The 12,086-nt window shown below is 32.7% G+C and overlaps 1 protein-coding gene across 1 annotated transcript; it reads left to right on the top strand.

Moving 5' to 3' along the window:
- Window positions 1–1,159: 1,159 nt before the first annotated feature.
- On the top strand, window positions 1,160–1,651 carry LOC306658718 (heat shock factor-binding protein 1-like). Its single transcript, XM_079135912.1, has one exon. The coding sequence runs from the start codon at window positions 1,205–1,207 to the stop codon at window positions 1,433–1,435; it is 231 nt and encodes a 76-aa protein (XP_078992038.1). The 5' UTR covers window positions 1,160–1,204; the 3' UTR covers window positions 1,436–1,651.
- Window positions 1,652–12,086: the final 10,435 nt, after the last annotated feature.

Below are 12,086 nucleotides of genomic sequence, written 5' to 3' on the forward strand. Positions count from 1 at the left end.
AGGTAACAATGGGTTGTTAAATAAGAACGAATTCACACACAAGTTCTTTTTTTTTTTTTTTTTTTTTACAAAATAAATACTAGGCAAAGAGATTATAAACAGAGATATAAAAGCATTAAAAATAAATCAATATTTTGTTAAGGCCATTCAATAAGGTATGAATTCACCCTTAATTTCAATTATGACCATATCCAATAGTAGATATTTTGATATGTACTTGTTCTCTTCTTCATATAATCAACACTTATTTGAAAATTTTATATGTATGGTATAATTAATTATATTTCTAATAGGCTAAAGCCAAACTGATTTACTTTTCTACCTAGTCACTGAGCATAGGTACCATATAACTTCAGATTCTACAGTAGTCCTCAACATATTTTACAATACTTGAGACCATTATCTATATGACTTTGATTTTCCTATATACAATTAGAATTTATCAATTCTTTGTTGTATGCTATAGCCATGGTATCAAAATTAAAAATGCTGATACCCATACATCAGACAATGTCATCTTTTATTCCTTACCCTTATAAAAGACATGGTCTTCTTCATCCCTCTTAATTACAAAAAAAGCTATATTTCTACGTAAAAACTGAAATTTTGGAAAGAATCAGGCGTGATCAAAAATACTTTTAGCTTTATAGTCAATGACTATATTAGCTTTATCTATACCTTGGGGTGATTAACATTTGAAATACATTAATAGAATCGACATGACAAAAAAAAACTTTTCTGGCCATATCTAATATTCTTTTCATAAAATTATCATATTATCTGTAATGAAGGTTGTGACAATTAACTGGAGTGATACTAAAATAAAATTTCATTGTTACGATGAATGGTGTTCTCAAAAAGTGATTATAACTCACTGTCTTTGTATTTGTAGTTTTCACAGTCCCACCATCAGATCAAAAATACTGAAAATAAAGTATTAGTAAGGGCTACTCCAGTAAGCAGCATACCCCCAAATGTTTCAAATGAAGGGACTACTAGCAAATTTCTGTGTTCTGGTTGAGTATGTTGGCAACGTACAGAGAAAAGCAACCATAGGAAACTACTTCAATACCCAAGTCTGTCCTTAAGGGAACAAAACAGTGTTCCAGGAATCTACTGAGAAGTACACTTGGAAATGCTGCGCCGACAAACAGAAGTGTGGGTGACCGTCTGAGACCTCGTCGCCAAACTGGGAACCAGAGAGATGGCCAAGACTGACCCCAAGACAGTGCGGGACCTCACCTCGGTGGTTCAGACGTTTCTGCAGCACATGCAAGATAAATTTCAGACGGTGTCTGACCAGATCATTGGAAGAATTGATGATATGAATAGTCGCACTGATGTTCTGGAGAAAAACATGGCAGACCTCATGACACAGGCTGGGGTAGAAGAGCTGGAAGGCGAAAACAAGATACCTGCCACTCAAAAGAGTTGAAGGTTACTAATTACCCTGAAATCTAGAACATCATTTTCCCAAGCCAACAGAAGACTGAATGGTATTTTGCAACTAACTACTAAGTGTAGACAGGTTTTATATTATAGTGCATTCTTATCACATACTGTATAGTGAGTTTTTAGAGTGATTTTTCTCCCCAGTTTCTTAAACATGGTATCTTCACATCTTGGAACTTGGTCAGTTGTGCTCTTAAACACTAAAATTTCAGTTATTCCTACAAAAAATTGTCAAAATTTTTAGGGCATTTTTGTAAAGTCATTTTTTCCTGCCATTCTTTTGTAGTAGTTGCTGTTTGATAAAAAGTTGTTGTATAATTTTTTATTAGATAAGTAGTAAATCCTTCGATTATTGGTGAAGTAAAACATTTGTAGAGTTCAGATTCTTTCATTTTCAGCACAAAGTGACTGCTGTGCTAACACTAAATAATATGTTGGCAATACCTTTCCAAATGGCTAAAAGTTGTTTATTCAGAAATGTCTGTCACTACTTTATTGCCGAAACTCAAAATTGAACTGCAACTTATGACTATCCATGAGATCAGATACTAAAGTCAGTGAAAAGTAACCACTGCCATTGTACTGCATTAGCATTTTTAAATACAGGGAATACCGAATAGCCTGCTGTAATGAGGCATTCGTTTGTTAGAGTTTTGCATGAGATTCTAATACTTCAGTAGGCCTCTAGGTGTTCATCTACAATGGTTACCACAGAAAAAAAAGGCAGGATTTTAAACTCAATTTCCCCATCCTTTCTTTGCTCTACTGATTGAAGAAAAGAAAAAGGAGAGAGTGCTGAGTCTGTGCCAGTCACTTGGCTAGAAAATGATGAGTGACTGGTAGTAGGTTCAGGTTTTTGAACTATTTCTTACCCAAATCCTTGCAGAGTAATAATTTTTGTTACTGATTATAAAAGACAGAGTTAATAACATTTGCCATTCAAAAATGCCGTGACAAGAGTGCTGAGCCTAGAGGCCCATATTGATGACCTGGCAGGCAATTCCTGTGATTGTCAACACAGAGAGACTTCCTACAACCAAAACTTGAATACCTGGAAATGCGGAGGAATGTATTGGTCGTCCTAGAGGGAAACCCCTATGAAAACAGCAGGGTTTAACTTTCCCATGTCACCAGTCTCATTTGTATTGCAAATATGTAATATTGAGGAATATTTTGTCTTGTTTATAGATTATATGGGGCACACAGTCAGATTCTGTAATGAAACCACCAGGATATTAGCGAGCTACAGCAGCTTTGAGGTGGGTCCAGCAGCATGTTCTGACCGGGCCAGCTGCAGTCTGCGTGCGGGTGGTTAAGGGTTTATGAGGGCAGTAGAAATGGCAGGCTGCTGGCTGTTGGAGGATGGTGGGGACTTGGGGAGGAGTTGACTTTCTTGAAGTAAAATGTTCCAGAGGCCAAAAATAAAGGTGCCTGAAATTCTGAAGAAAGGGAAGGAAGGAAGGAAGGAAGGGAGGAAGGGAGGAAGAGAGAAAGAAAGGCTGCAGTACCACAAGGAAGCTACTACTTCCTAACACATAGTGATAAAACATGGAGCTAATAGGAGAGAAATGACTGGCTCTACTCTCTCACTATGCTCTGATCTGCTGTCAGTAACTTGTACTATCTAAGCAATAGGAAACCATGGGGCAGTGTAGCCCAATGACAGTTCACAAGGCTTAGTCTCCAGGACCTCCAGCAAGGTGAGGAGAGGTGAATAATACAAGACAATCAAAAAATAAGCAGCCTGGCATATTTTATTGTCATGTGCGAATTGTGTAAAGTAGTGTTAAACTTCTAAAAAGAGTTGACAATCTTTATAAACTACTCTCCATAAAATCAGTATAACTTGCAATTAATACTTTGTGATGCTTTGGTTAGTACAAGCCTCAACCCAAACTGTAAAGCACCTCACTGTTATTATACAAATGTTTTCATGTACCATGGCCCTACATTTCTATGACTATATAAATACTTTTACTGATGTGAATTTTTTTCCTTTTATTGTCTTGTTTTACAATGTCTGATATTTGTTTAAAACTAATGAGTTCTCATTTAACAGGTGATAAAAAATGAAAGATTCACTTACCAACATTAAAATAAATTGACAAAAGTTTTCGATTGTTATTTTAGGTCATTATTTCTATATCAGGTCTTTTTTTTTTTTTTTTTTTTCTTTCACCCTGAATGTAGTAATAATCAATATGACCCAGAAATGTATCATATTTTATGGTCATATTTACCTAAATTTTAACCTGTGGAAGTTAATATTTTACATAGGTTTATACAGGTTAGAGAAATAACTGGCAGTACATTTATGGAAGCTGCATTAGCCACAGGTAGATAAAGAAACCCACCAAATGGTATATCTTTTCTGCACTGAATCTCACTAACTGTATTCTTACAGTATGTTTTAAACATTTTAGTGTAATGTACCAAGTAGTTTGAATATAATTGAATGTTAGAAAAGGCAAAGAGAAAAAAAGTCAACATTAAAAAGCTAAAAATACAGTATGCTTCCTGTAGGGGAGAAAATAAACTTTAGACATTTAATAAATTAGGCTTTTATCCCTAAAAATTATATAAAAGAGGCACTTAGAAAATTGACTAAGAAGCATACTGTACATGTCTATAGAGAAAAATAGCAACAATTTTAATATTCAGAATTTTATTATTAGTATTGGTTTTGAAACAAGTCATTTATTCAAACATGATTCAGCTATTCAAGGATCTTTGCCTTTATATATAAATTTTTTAATGAGCTTTTGAAATTCTTCACAAAATTCTTTTGGAATTTTAATGAAGTTATACTAAGACAATAAATTTAAAAACTGACAATAGTAACATGGATTTTAGTGAGTTTATAACAATATCTATTTCTCCATTTATTTAAGATTTTAATTTCTTTTAGCAGTGTTTAGGCTATTTATTATGTGATTACTGAGGTTTAGTTTAAATCTATTAATCTTCTATTTTCTTGTATCTCTCCTGTCTGTTTTTTGTTCTCCTTTGTATCCCTTTCCTCTGCTTTTTTTTTTTTTTTGGAGTGAATAATGTGCATAATTGCCTTTCATCTTCCAGAAGCTCATTAGCTATAACTTGTGGGAGGCCATCCATGTTTAGCAGAATCATGGTTAGCTGAACCATGGGATCCAGAGGTCTGACTCTCAGAAACTGGCAGTCCTGAGAGACTGTTTCAGATAGCCTGGGGTAGGTGACTCTGTACAGAAGTGGCTCACCACCTGAGGAGATGCTAATTCTCTGAGCAAATGGCTTCACCCCACTCTATCCTGTCCCTCACAGAAGTTCCTCCCCATCCTCCTTTACTTTTTCCACTATAAATAAAGGAAAGGTGGGCTTCTCCATCTTGTTGGAGGCCAGACTTGGCATGGCTCAATCTGTCACAACCCCTCCCATTTCTTTGACTCCTGTATTTATTTAATTAACTAAGATTTTCAGTGATTAATAATAGCCAGCACCGTCCTCTGACAAAAACCCTTTCCCTCATCCACGTTGGATGTGGCAGGAAGTCCCCTTCTACAAAAACTCTGTATTATTGTTTTAGTATTTGCTTTATTGTTCATAATATACATCTTTAATTGATTAGTTTCCTTTGAAGTGTGACATTAAACCATATCCCCATATATGAAACTTCAAGATTTTACTTCAATTCCTCTCCTCCAAGATTTTGTTATTTTTTTACCATATAATAAATATTTAATTATGAGACCTTTAATCTCTAACTTGATATGCTTAATTGACATTTGAAATAGAATACAATCCACAAGATATATTTTAATGATCATCAAATAGATTCTACTGCTAATAATAGCAGTATTATTATAATTTTTAACTAATTGCCTTTTAAGGGTATTAATATTGAGAAAAAATTTTATATATTTGACTATGTAGTTACTATTTCCAATAATTTTCCTTACTTTATGTAGATCTGAATATACATCTGGTACCATTTTTCCAAAGTTTCTCCCATGATTTCCAATTCTTGCTATCCATATCTCCAGGTATTCACTTCCTTCCTTGTGCTACACCTCTGCGGGATTCTGAGCCAGTAGTATCTTGCAGATAATTTCATAGATTGCTCACCTTAGGAAACTTCTGAATTTATCTTAAGTTGCTATGTTTGAGTATTACTTTTATGCTAGGATGTATATTTAAAAAAGACCAAAATATATTTTGGTCACTAGGAGTGGAGTGCTGTGATATCAAAGTGACTTTGGAAGTGGGCAGTAGGTAAAAGTAAGGATTGTAAGTGTCTTGAGCAGAAAGAGATAAACATTATTGAAAACCATGGGGAATCTTGTGATATGGGAAGGAAATTAAGCAACGCTGTAACCTGCAGTTATGTAGAAGTTAAAAATATTCCTGATAATTTAAACTGACTGCAGAAAGCTATGAAAATTTCTGAATAGAAGGGTGAAAAAGTTGCCTAATTTCTTCCTTATTCTTATAGTACAACTTGAGCAACCGGAAACTTATGGGATAACTTTTTATAAAATATCAAATATTTTATGGTTTTGAAAATCCTCTGCCCGTCTAGGTGCCAAATGGTATAAAAGTAATAAAGAATTTCTGTTCAATTCCAAGACACTGCAATGAGGGAATGATGATATCCAAACAGTGGCTGTAAAAACTTTTGTTTGAATCTCAGGAAGTTGAACATTGGTGCTTTGGAGGTATATAAAATTAGAAAAAGACTACCCAAAAATATTAAGAAAGTGTTTCGCATAACCTGTCAATCAAACACAGCTCTTAGGCAGAACAGAACATTTTACTCCAGCAGAGGTCTATCCAAACTTAAGAACATCTTCTCTTGGAAAGAGTTTTTCTTATTGTGACTTGAATGAACCCCAACAAGTTTCACAAAAGACTCACAAAGATTTTAAAATATTTGTAAGATGAAGAAACATTGCCAGCTTGTAATGAAAGGGTCAGAGACTACACAATATGTAAAGATCTTTGCACACCTCATCCCACTCTGATTTGGGGAAAGCAGCTGAGAATACTGGTCTGTTGCAAACATATGCTACCTTTTGTAAAAGGAACATGATTGGGGAAGTAGAAATGAGGGTCCAGATGGCAGAGTTGAAAGTCAGAGAGAATTTTCTCAGACTTTGAAAACTAATCAAGAAACTTGAAATATTTTCCCCCTTTCAAATGTGATACTATATAGAATTCCTATGCATATTTCATGATTATATTTAAGTGAGTGAGGTTGAATAACTTGTTAAATTTTATAGGTTATGAGAGACAATAATAGTTGAGAAGTCTTGCTAATGGGACTCAATCCAAGGAGCATAATCTATAGTTAGAACTCATTTAGACTACAAAGTTTTGTATTTTGAGGTAAAATTTAACTGAATGAGATTTTATTGGCTTTGAGGAAGTGTGAAAATATTTTGTAGGTAGGAGGTGCATTTTTATCCATGGAGGCTGAAGGGCAGATGACTGTAGCTAACTTTGAGACTGACCCCAATGATTCTCATATCCTGTTGTCATACCTTTTGTAGTATCTTACCCCACTGTACCAGGGTTTGTCTGTGAGACTGTTAACATATAGCATGTGATGATTGACAAAAATGATTACAAGATGAGGTTATAAAAGATTGTCAATTACACAATGAGTTCTCCATTTTCTGCTTTTCTCTGCTTTTATCTCTCTTATTTTTTATTTCTATCTGATCATTCTTCCTGTGGGAAGTCAGTTGTCACATCATGAGGACAACCACTCAGATACTTCATCTTGAAGAAACACTTATGACAAGGAATGGGAGTCAATAGCAAACAGCCTGCAGGAGTCAAGATCTGTAAGTAATTTCATGATACAGTAGCAATTTCTCAAGCCCCAAATGAATATGGAAATAACCAAAACTTCAGTTGCCAATGTAACTGAACATTTGTGAGATTCTCTGTCTCACAACCACCTTACTAACCTGTATCCTGGACTCCTGAATCTCACAGAGATTATAAGATAATAAATGCATATTGTTTTAAGCAGTTGTGTTTTGGAAAAATATGTTACCTATGAACAGGAATGTAATGCACCTTCGCACTAAAGAATTTTCTCTAATAATTTTTGTAGTTCACATGTACTGGTAATGAATATTTTGTATTTATGAAAAATCTTATTTTATTATCATTTTGGAAGATACTGATAGGTATCAATTTCTCAGCATACATTATTTTTCCTTTCATTGTTTTAAAGATGATGGTCTATCTTTTATCTTCTGCATTGTTTTTAATATGAAGTGTGCAGGCATTATTTTCTTTGTTCATATGTATATAATGTGCTTTTATTTTTCCCTTCTGGCTACTTTAATGTTTACTTTTAAATGCCAAATTTGAACAATTTGATTATTGTAGTAGACACCTGAGATGACATCAAAAATTTTCATCTCTTGGTAAGTGATTGTGTAATATCCTGCCTTAAAAGTGCAGAAGAGGTTGTAACTTGTTTCTAACCAAAAAAAAAAAAAAAAAAAAAAAAAAAGAAAAAAGAAAAAGAAAAACACAGTAGAATGCATTATAAGGTCCATAGTTCAACATCTGTGCAACCATTTTAAGTCCTCATTGCCATTCTATAATAAGTTTAATTTTCCTACTAGAGAGAGGTACTTGGAAAGAAACAGGAGGTCAGCAGGTAGCTCCCCTATCCAAGTTTTGTTTTCCTGCCTTAGAGACATTTACAAAAAATGAAAAGTTAGCAGATAACACCCCGTCCCCCTCATTACCCATTAACCAACTTAACTGAAATATCCCTTTGTTCCCCTACAGGCTTACCACAAAACTTCACATGTACATTGCATACTAGAAATAGCTAAACGCAAGTCTTTACACAAGCAATTCCTAATAGTCCACTCAAGGCTCTACTAGGAAAAGTCCACCACAGGTTTCACACAGACAGCTCATGCAAGACTACGCAAAATAGCCCTATAAAACACCCCAGAGTTAGATTGTCCTTGTCCTTTCTTATCTTTTTGAGTAATGGCTTTTGTCGGTTTTGACTGGCAAATAAACGTTCTGTGTGTGGATCTCTGTGCTGGGTTTCTGAGTTGCTCTCCAGTGTTTCACTTTCCTTTCAATCATCTTCAAAATTAGGTTATGTAAGATTGTGACTTATTCCCTGCTTGTAGAAGCTTGCTTGCCAGCTTTGGTGAAGCTACTTGCCACCTACGTAACTTTTGAACATAAAATACAATTAGAATAATTGTTTATTTGGGGAGTTTTGTGTATGTTCTTATCTACTAATTACGCTGAGAAATGCATTCTATAATATATTCAGGGCATGTTTCCATGTATCAGAAAGTTATTTCACCTATGTGTGCTAGTCAGTATTCTATGGAATGCTTGAGAAAGACCTTTTACAGATTTCCTGAACTTGCTTCTCATGTAAGTCTCTCCTGTCTAGTATGTTATCCAGTGAATGCATACCACTGTGCTGTCCCCAAATATGCAGGTTGTCTTCTCAATTCAAAAAACTCCATGTACTCCTTTTAATTTTTCTTTCTGAAGCATTCTCTTGGAACTATCTTAAGTTCTCATCTGGTTTGTTTTCTATTAGGTATCACCATCTTTTGTTATCTTGTGTTCAATGTCTTAAAAAAATATTGTTTCAGATTTTTTCAATCAATTTTTTTTTTTCTCTTAGAAGTACATTTTTCTACCTTGGTCAGAAGTATAAGTCCCTAAATAGTATCTCTAAAAGTTTTACTTTCCAAGTGCTTCCTGCTAAAATATAAAACTGCAACTGATTTTTCTTTTTGGTAGCTTAACTTTGGTGTTCTGTGATCTTCCTAAAGTCACATCTAAATTCTACTAGTTGGTTCTGATTTTGGGGAAAAGACTTTCACCATTTCATCATTAGATAAAATGTTAGCTACAGTTGTTTCACACATGCTCTTTACCTCAATGAGTAAGCTATAGAATATATCATTAATGGATGGTATTGTGTTATATTGAGTATTTTTCTGCACCTTTTTAGAAGATCATAAGCTTTTTGTTCTTCAGTCTATTAATATTATAAATTACATTTATTTTCAAACATTAAGAAAATCTTGGATTCCTCAAATATGTACTACTTTTTCGAGTTGTATTAACAGTTCTAAATACAATTAAACTCAGAAATTTAAGAATTTGGACATACACATTCATAAAAAGTATGTCAGTAATTTCCTTTTTTGCAATGTTTAGAATTTTACTGATCTATCACGTTGGGAAGTGCTTCCACTTATAGATTTTAATAATGATTTCATAGTGAAATTTTTTTGTTTTCCATAATCTTGCATGCCTTCGATTCAGTCATCAACAGCAAATTCTAAAACTTACTAATGTCCTTCTTATATTAATTGCTATTGTTTTAAAAAGAAAAGTATGTTTCTTAATAAAGACTTTCATTAGGAAAAGCAACATAAATTTTATTTTATATATAACTGCCTTTTTGTGAAATTTTAAGATTGCCTGCATTTATAATAAGTTGTAGTGGATTTTCATTCATTAATTTGATATGATTTTCTCAGTTTTTGATACATTTCAATAAATATATAAACTTTAAAAAGGGTTAAATAATTAATATTGAGATTGGCATGAAGGAAAGACAACACTTGTATTAGTGTCACATAAATATAAGTTTGAGAAGAATTGCATTAGTGCACTGTACCCTTATTCTCTATTTACAAATCAAACATACATAACCCAATTTTATTGAGGAAAATGAAGCTGAAAATCATAATTTTTTTTTCAAATTCATACAGCATGCAAGAGACAAAGATAAGATTTAAATTCAGTTCTTTCGTTCAATAGAATCTAATCTGTTGATTGGTATTCTATTTATCTTTAAACTTTTCTTTTTTCCAGAAAGCCATTTTTCTTTTTCAGAAATAAGTCACATACATAGAGTTATCATAGAAATATGATATATTTGTGTCATGTAGACAAGACTGAAAACCTTGTTCTTCAATTGTACTGAAAAATGTGTAACTGAAAAATGTTTGCATCAATTTAGTGCTTATGAAAATCTATTCAGATATTATTTTACACTAAAAATTATAGTCACTTATTTTGCCACATAACTCATAGATGAATAGAATGAAAATGTATTAAAATTATATATATAATTTTAAACAAACTTTCATTTTTTAAAAAATTTGAAAAAAACTATTATAATTAGCGACTAGAATATAGTCTTAATGGGAGAGACCTTTGACTTGGTTCTCTTTGAACATCTTGCTAACATGTTTTTATGTTGGCAGAATTTACACTAAACAGATAGTAATTCCTGTATTAGCAATAGAAATATAAATTTCCAAAAAAATCAAATGTTATTGAAAAAATTTTAATAATAATTCAGATCTTTTAATAAGTTAATATGAGGGACATTTAGGTTTTAATGGCTTCATCTTGGTAACTGAAAAGGTATTAAAAATGTATATTTGCATAGAAATCTCAATTAATGTGAATGAAATGAGTTATTGACAAATAAATATGGATTTTGAATGAGAACAGACTAAATATATTTCTCTGGTTACATAGATACCTGAGAACAATCTGAAGCAACCGTGGCTTTTTTCAGTATATACATAATAAATTTGAGGTTAGGTAAAATAAGCACAAATCTTACTTACATCAAACACAGCAATGTTTTTTAGAACATATTGGTTATTACTCAGAAGACCTTTGAATTGATTCACATATAATTTTTCATAAATACTTCTGAAAATTAAAAAATATGTCAGAAATTTTCTTGATAGCAAAAAAGTTCTTAAGGCTTGTCTATCATAAATTGCTAACATTATGTGTCAATTCATGGCAATTTGTCTGAACTGTATTCTATCATTATTTAGTTATGACAACCATTTTGTTTCTTTTTATGCTTTTATTAGTGCATTATAGTTTTACAAAATATTGGGGTTCATTTTTATATAAACATACATGCATGGGATATAATTTGTTTCACTTTCACTAACCAGTACTTCCTCTTTTTCTCCTCTCTCCCTTTATCTTCTTTACTAGCCTTCTACTTATTTATAATTTTTAAATTAGTACTTTAGCAATACAAATAACCCAATCAATAAATAGGCAAAAGAACTCAACAGACACTTCTAAAAGGAAGGACAAATGGCCAAGAAATTTTTAAATGTTCAACATCCTAGCAATCAGATAAATGAAAAATCAAATCTACTTTAAGATTTCATCTCACTCTACTTAGAATGGCAATCATAAAGAATAAATGCTGACAAGAATGTGGGGGAAAAGGTACACTCATACATTATTGATGGGACTGCAAATTAGTGAAACCATTTTGGAAAGCGTTATGGAGTTTCCTTAAAAGAGGAGGAATGGAACCACCATATGACCCAGGTATCCCAGTCCTTGGTATTTATCCTAAAATACTAAAATCAGTGTACTATAATTATAGAGGAACATCAATGTTTATAGCTGTGCAATTCATAAAAGTCAAGTTATAGAATGAACCCAGTCAACAGATGAATGGATAAAGTTATGATGATACTTATAAACAGACTGTGAATCATAGTTACATTTTGTTAACATGGTCAAGGCTTATCTATATTCCCAAAACTAAACAATCCTTGTATATAGGTAAAGATACAAATACAGATACA

Source organism: Sciurus vulgaris, assembly GCF_902686455.1.
Source record: "Sciurus vulgaris genome assembly, chromosome: 4".
Classification (NCBI taxonomy): Eukaryota; Metazoa; Chordata; class Mammalia; order Rodentia; family Sciuridae; genus Sciurus; species Sciurus vulgaris.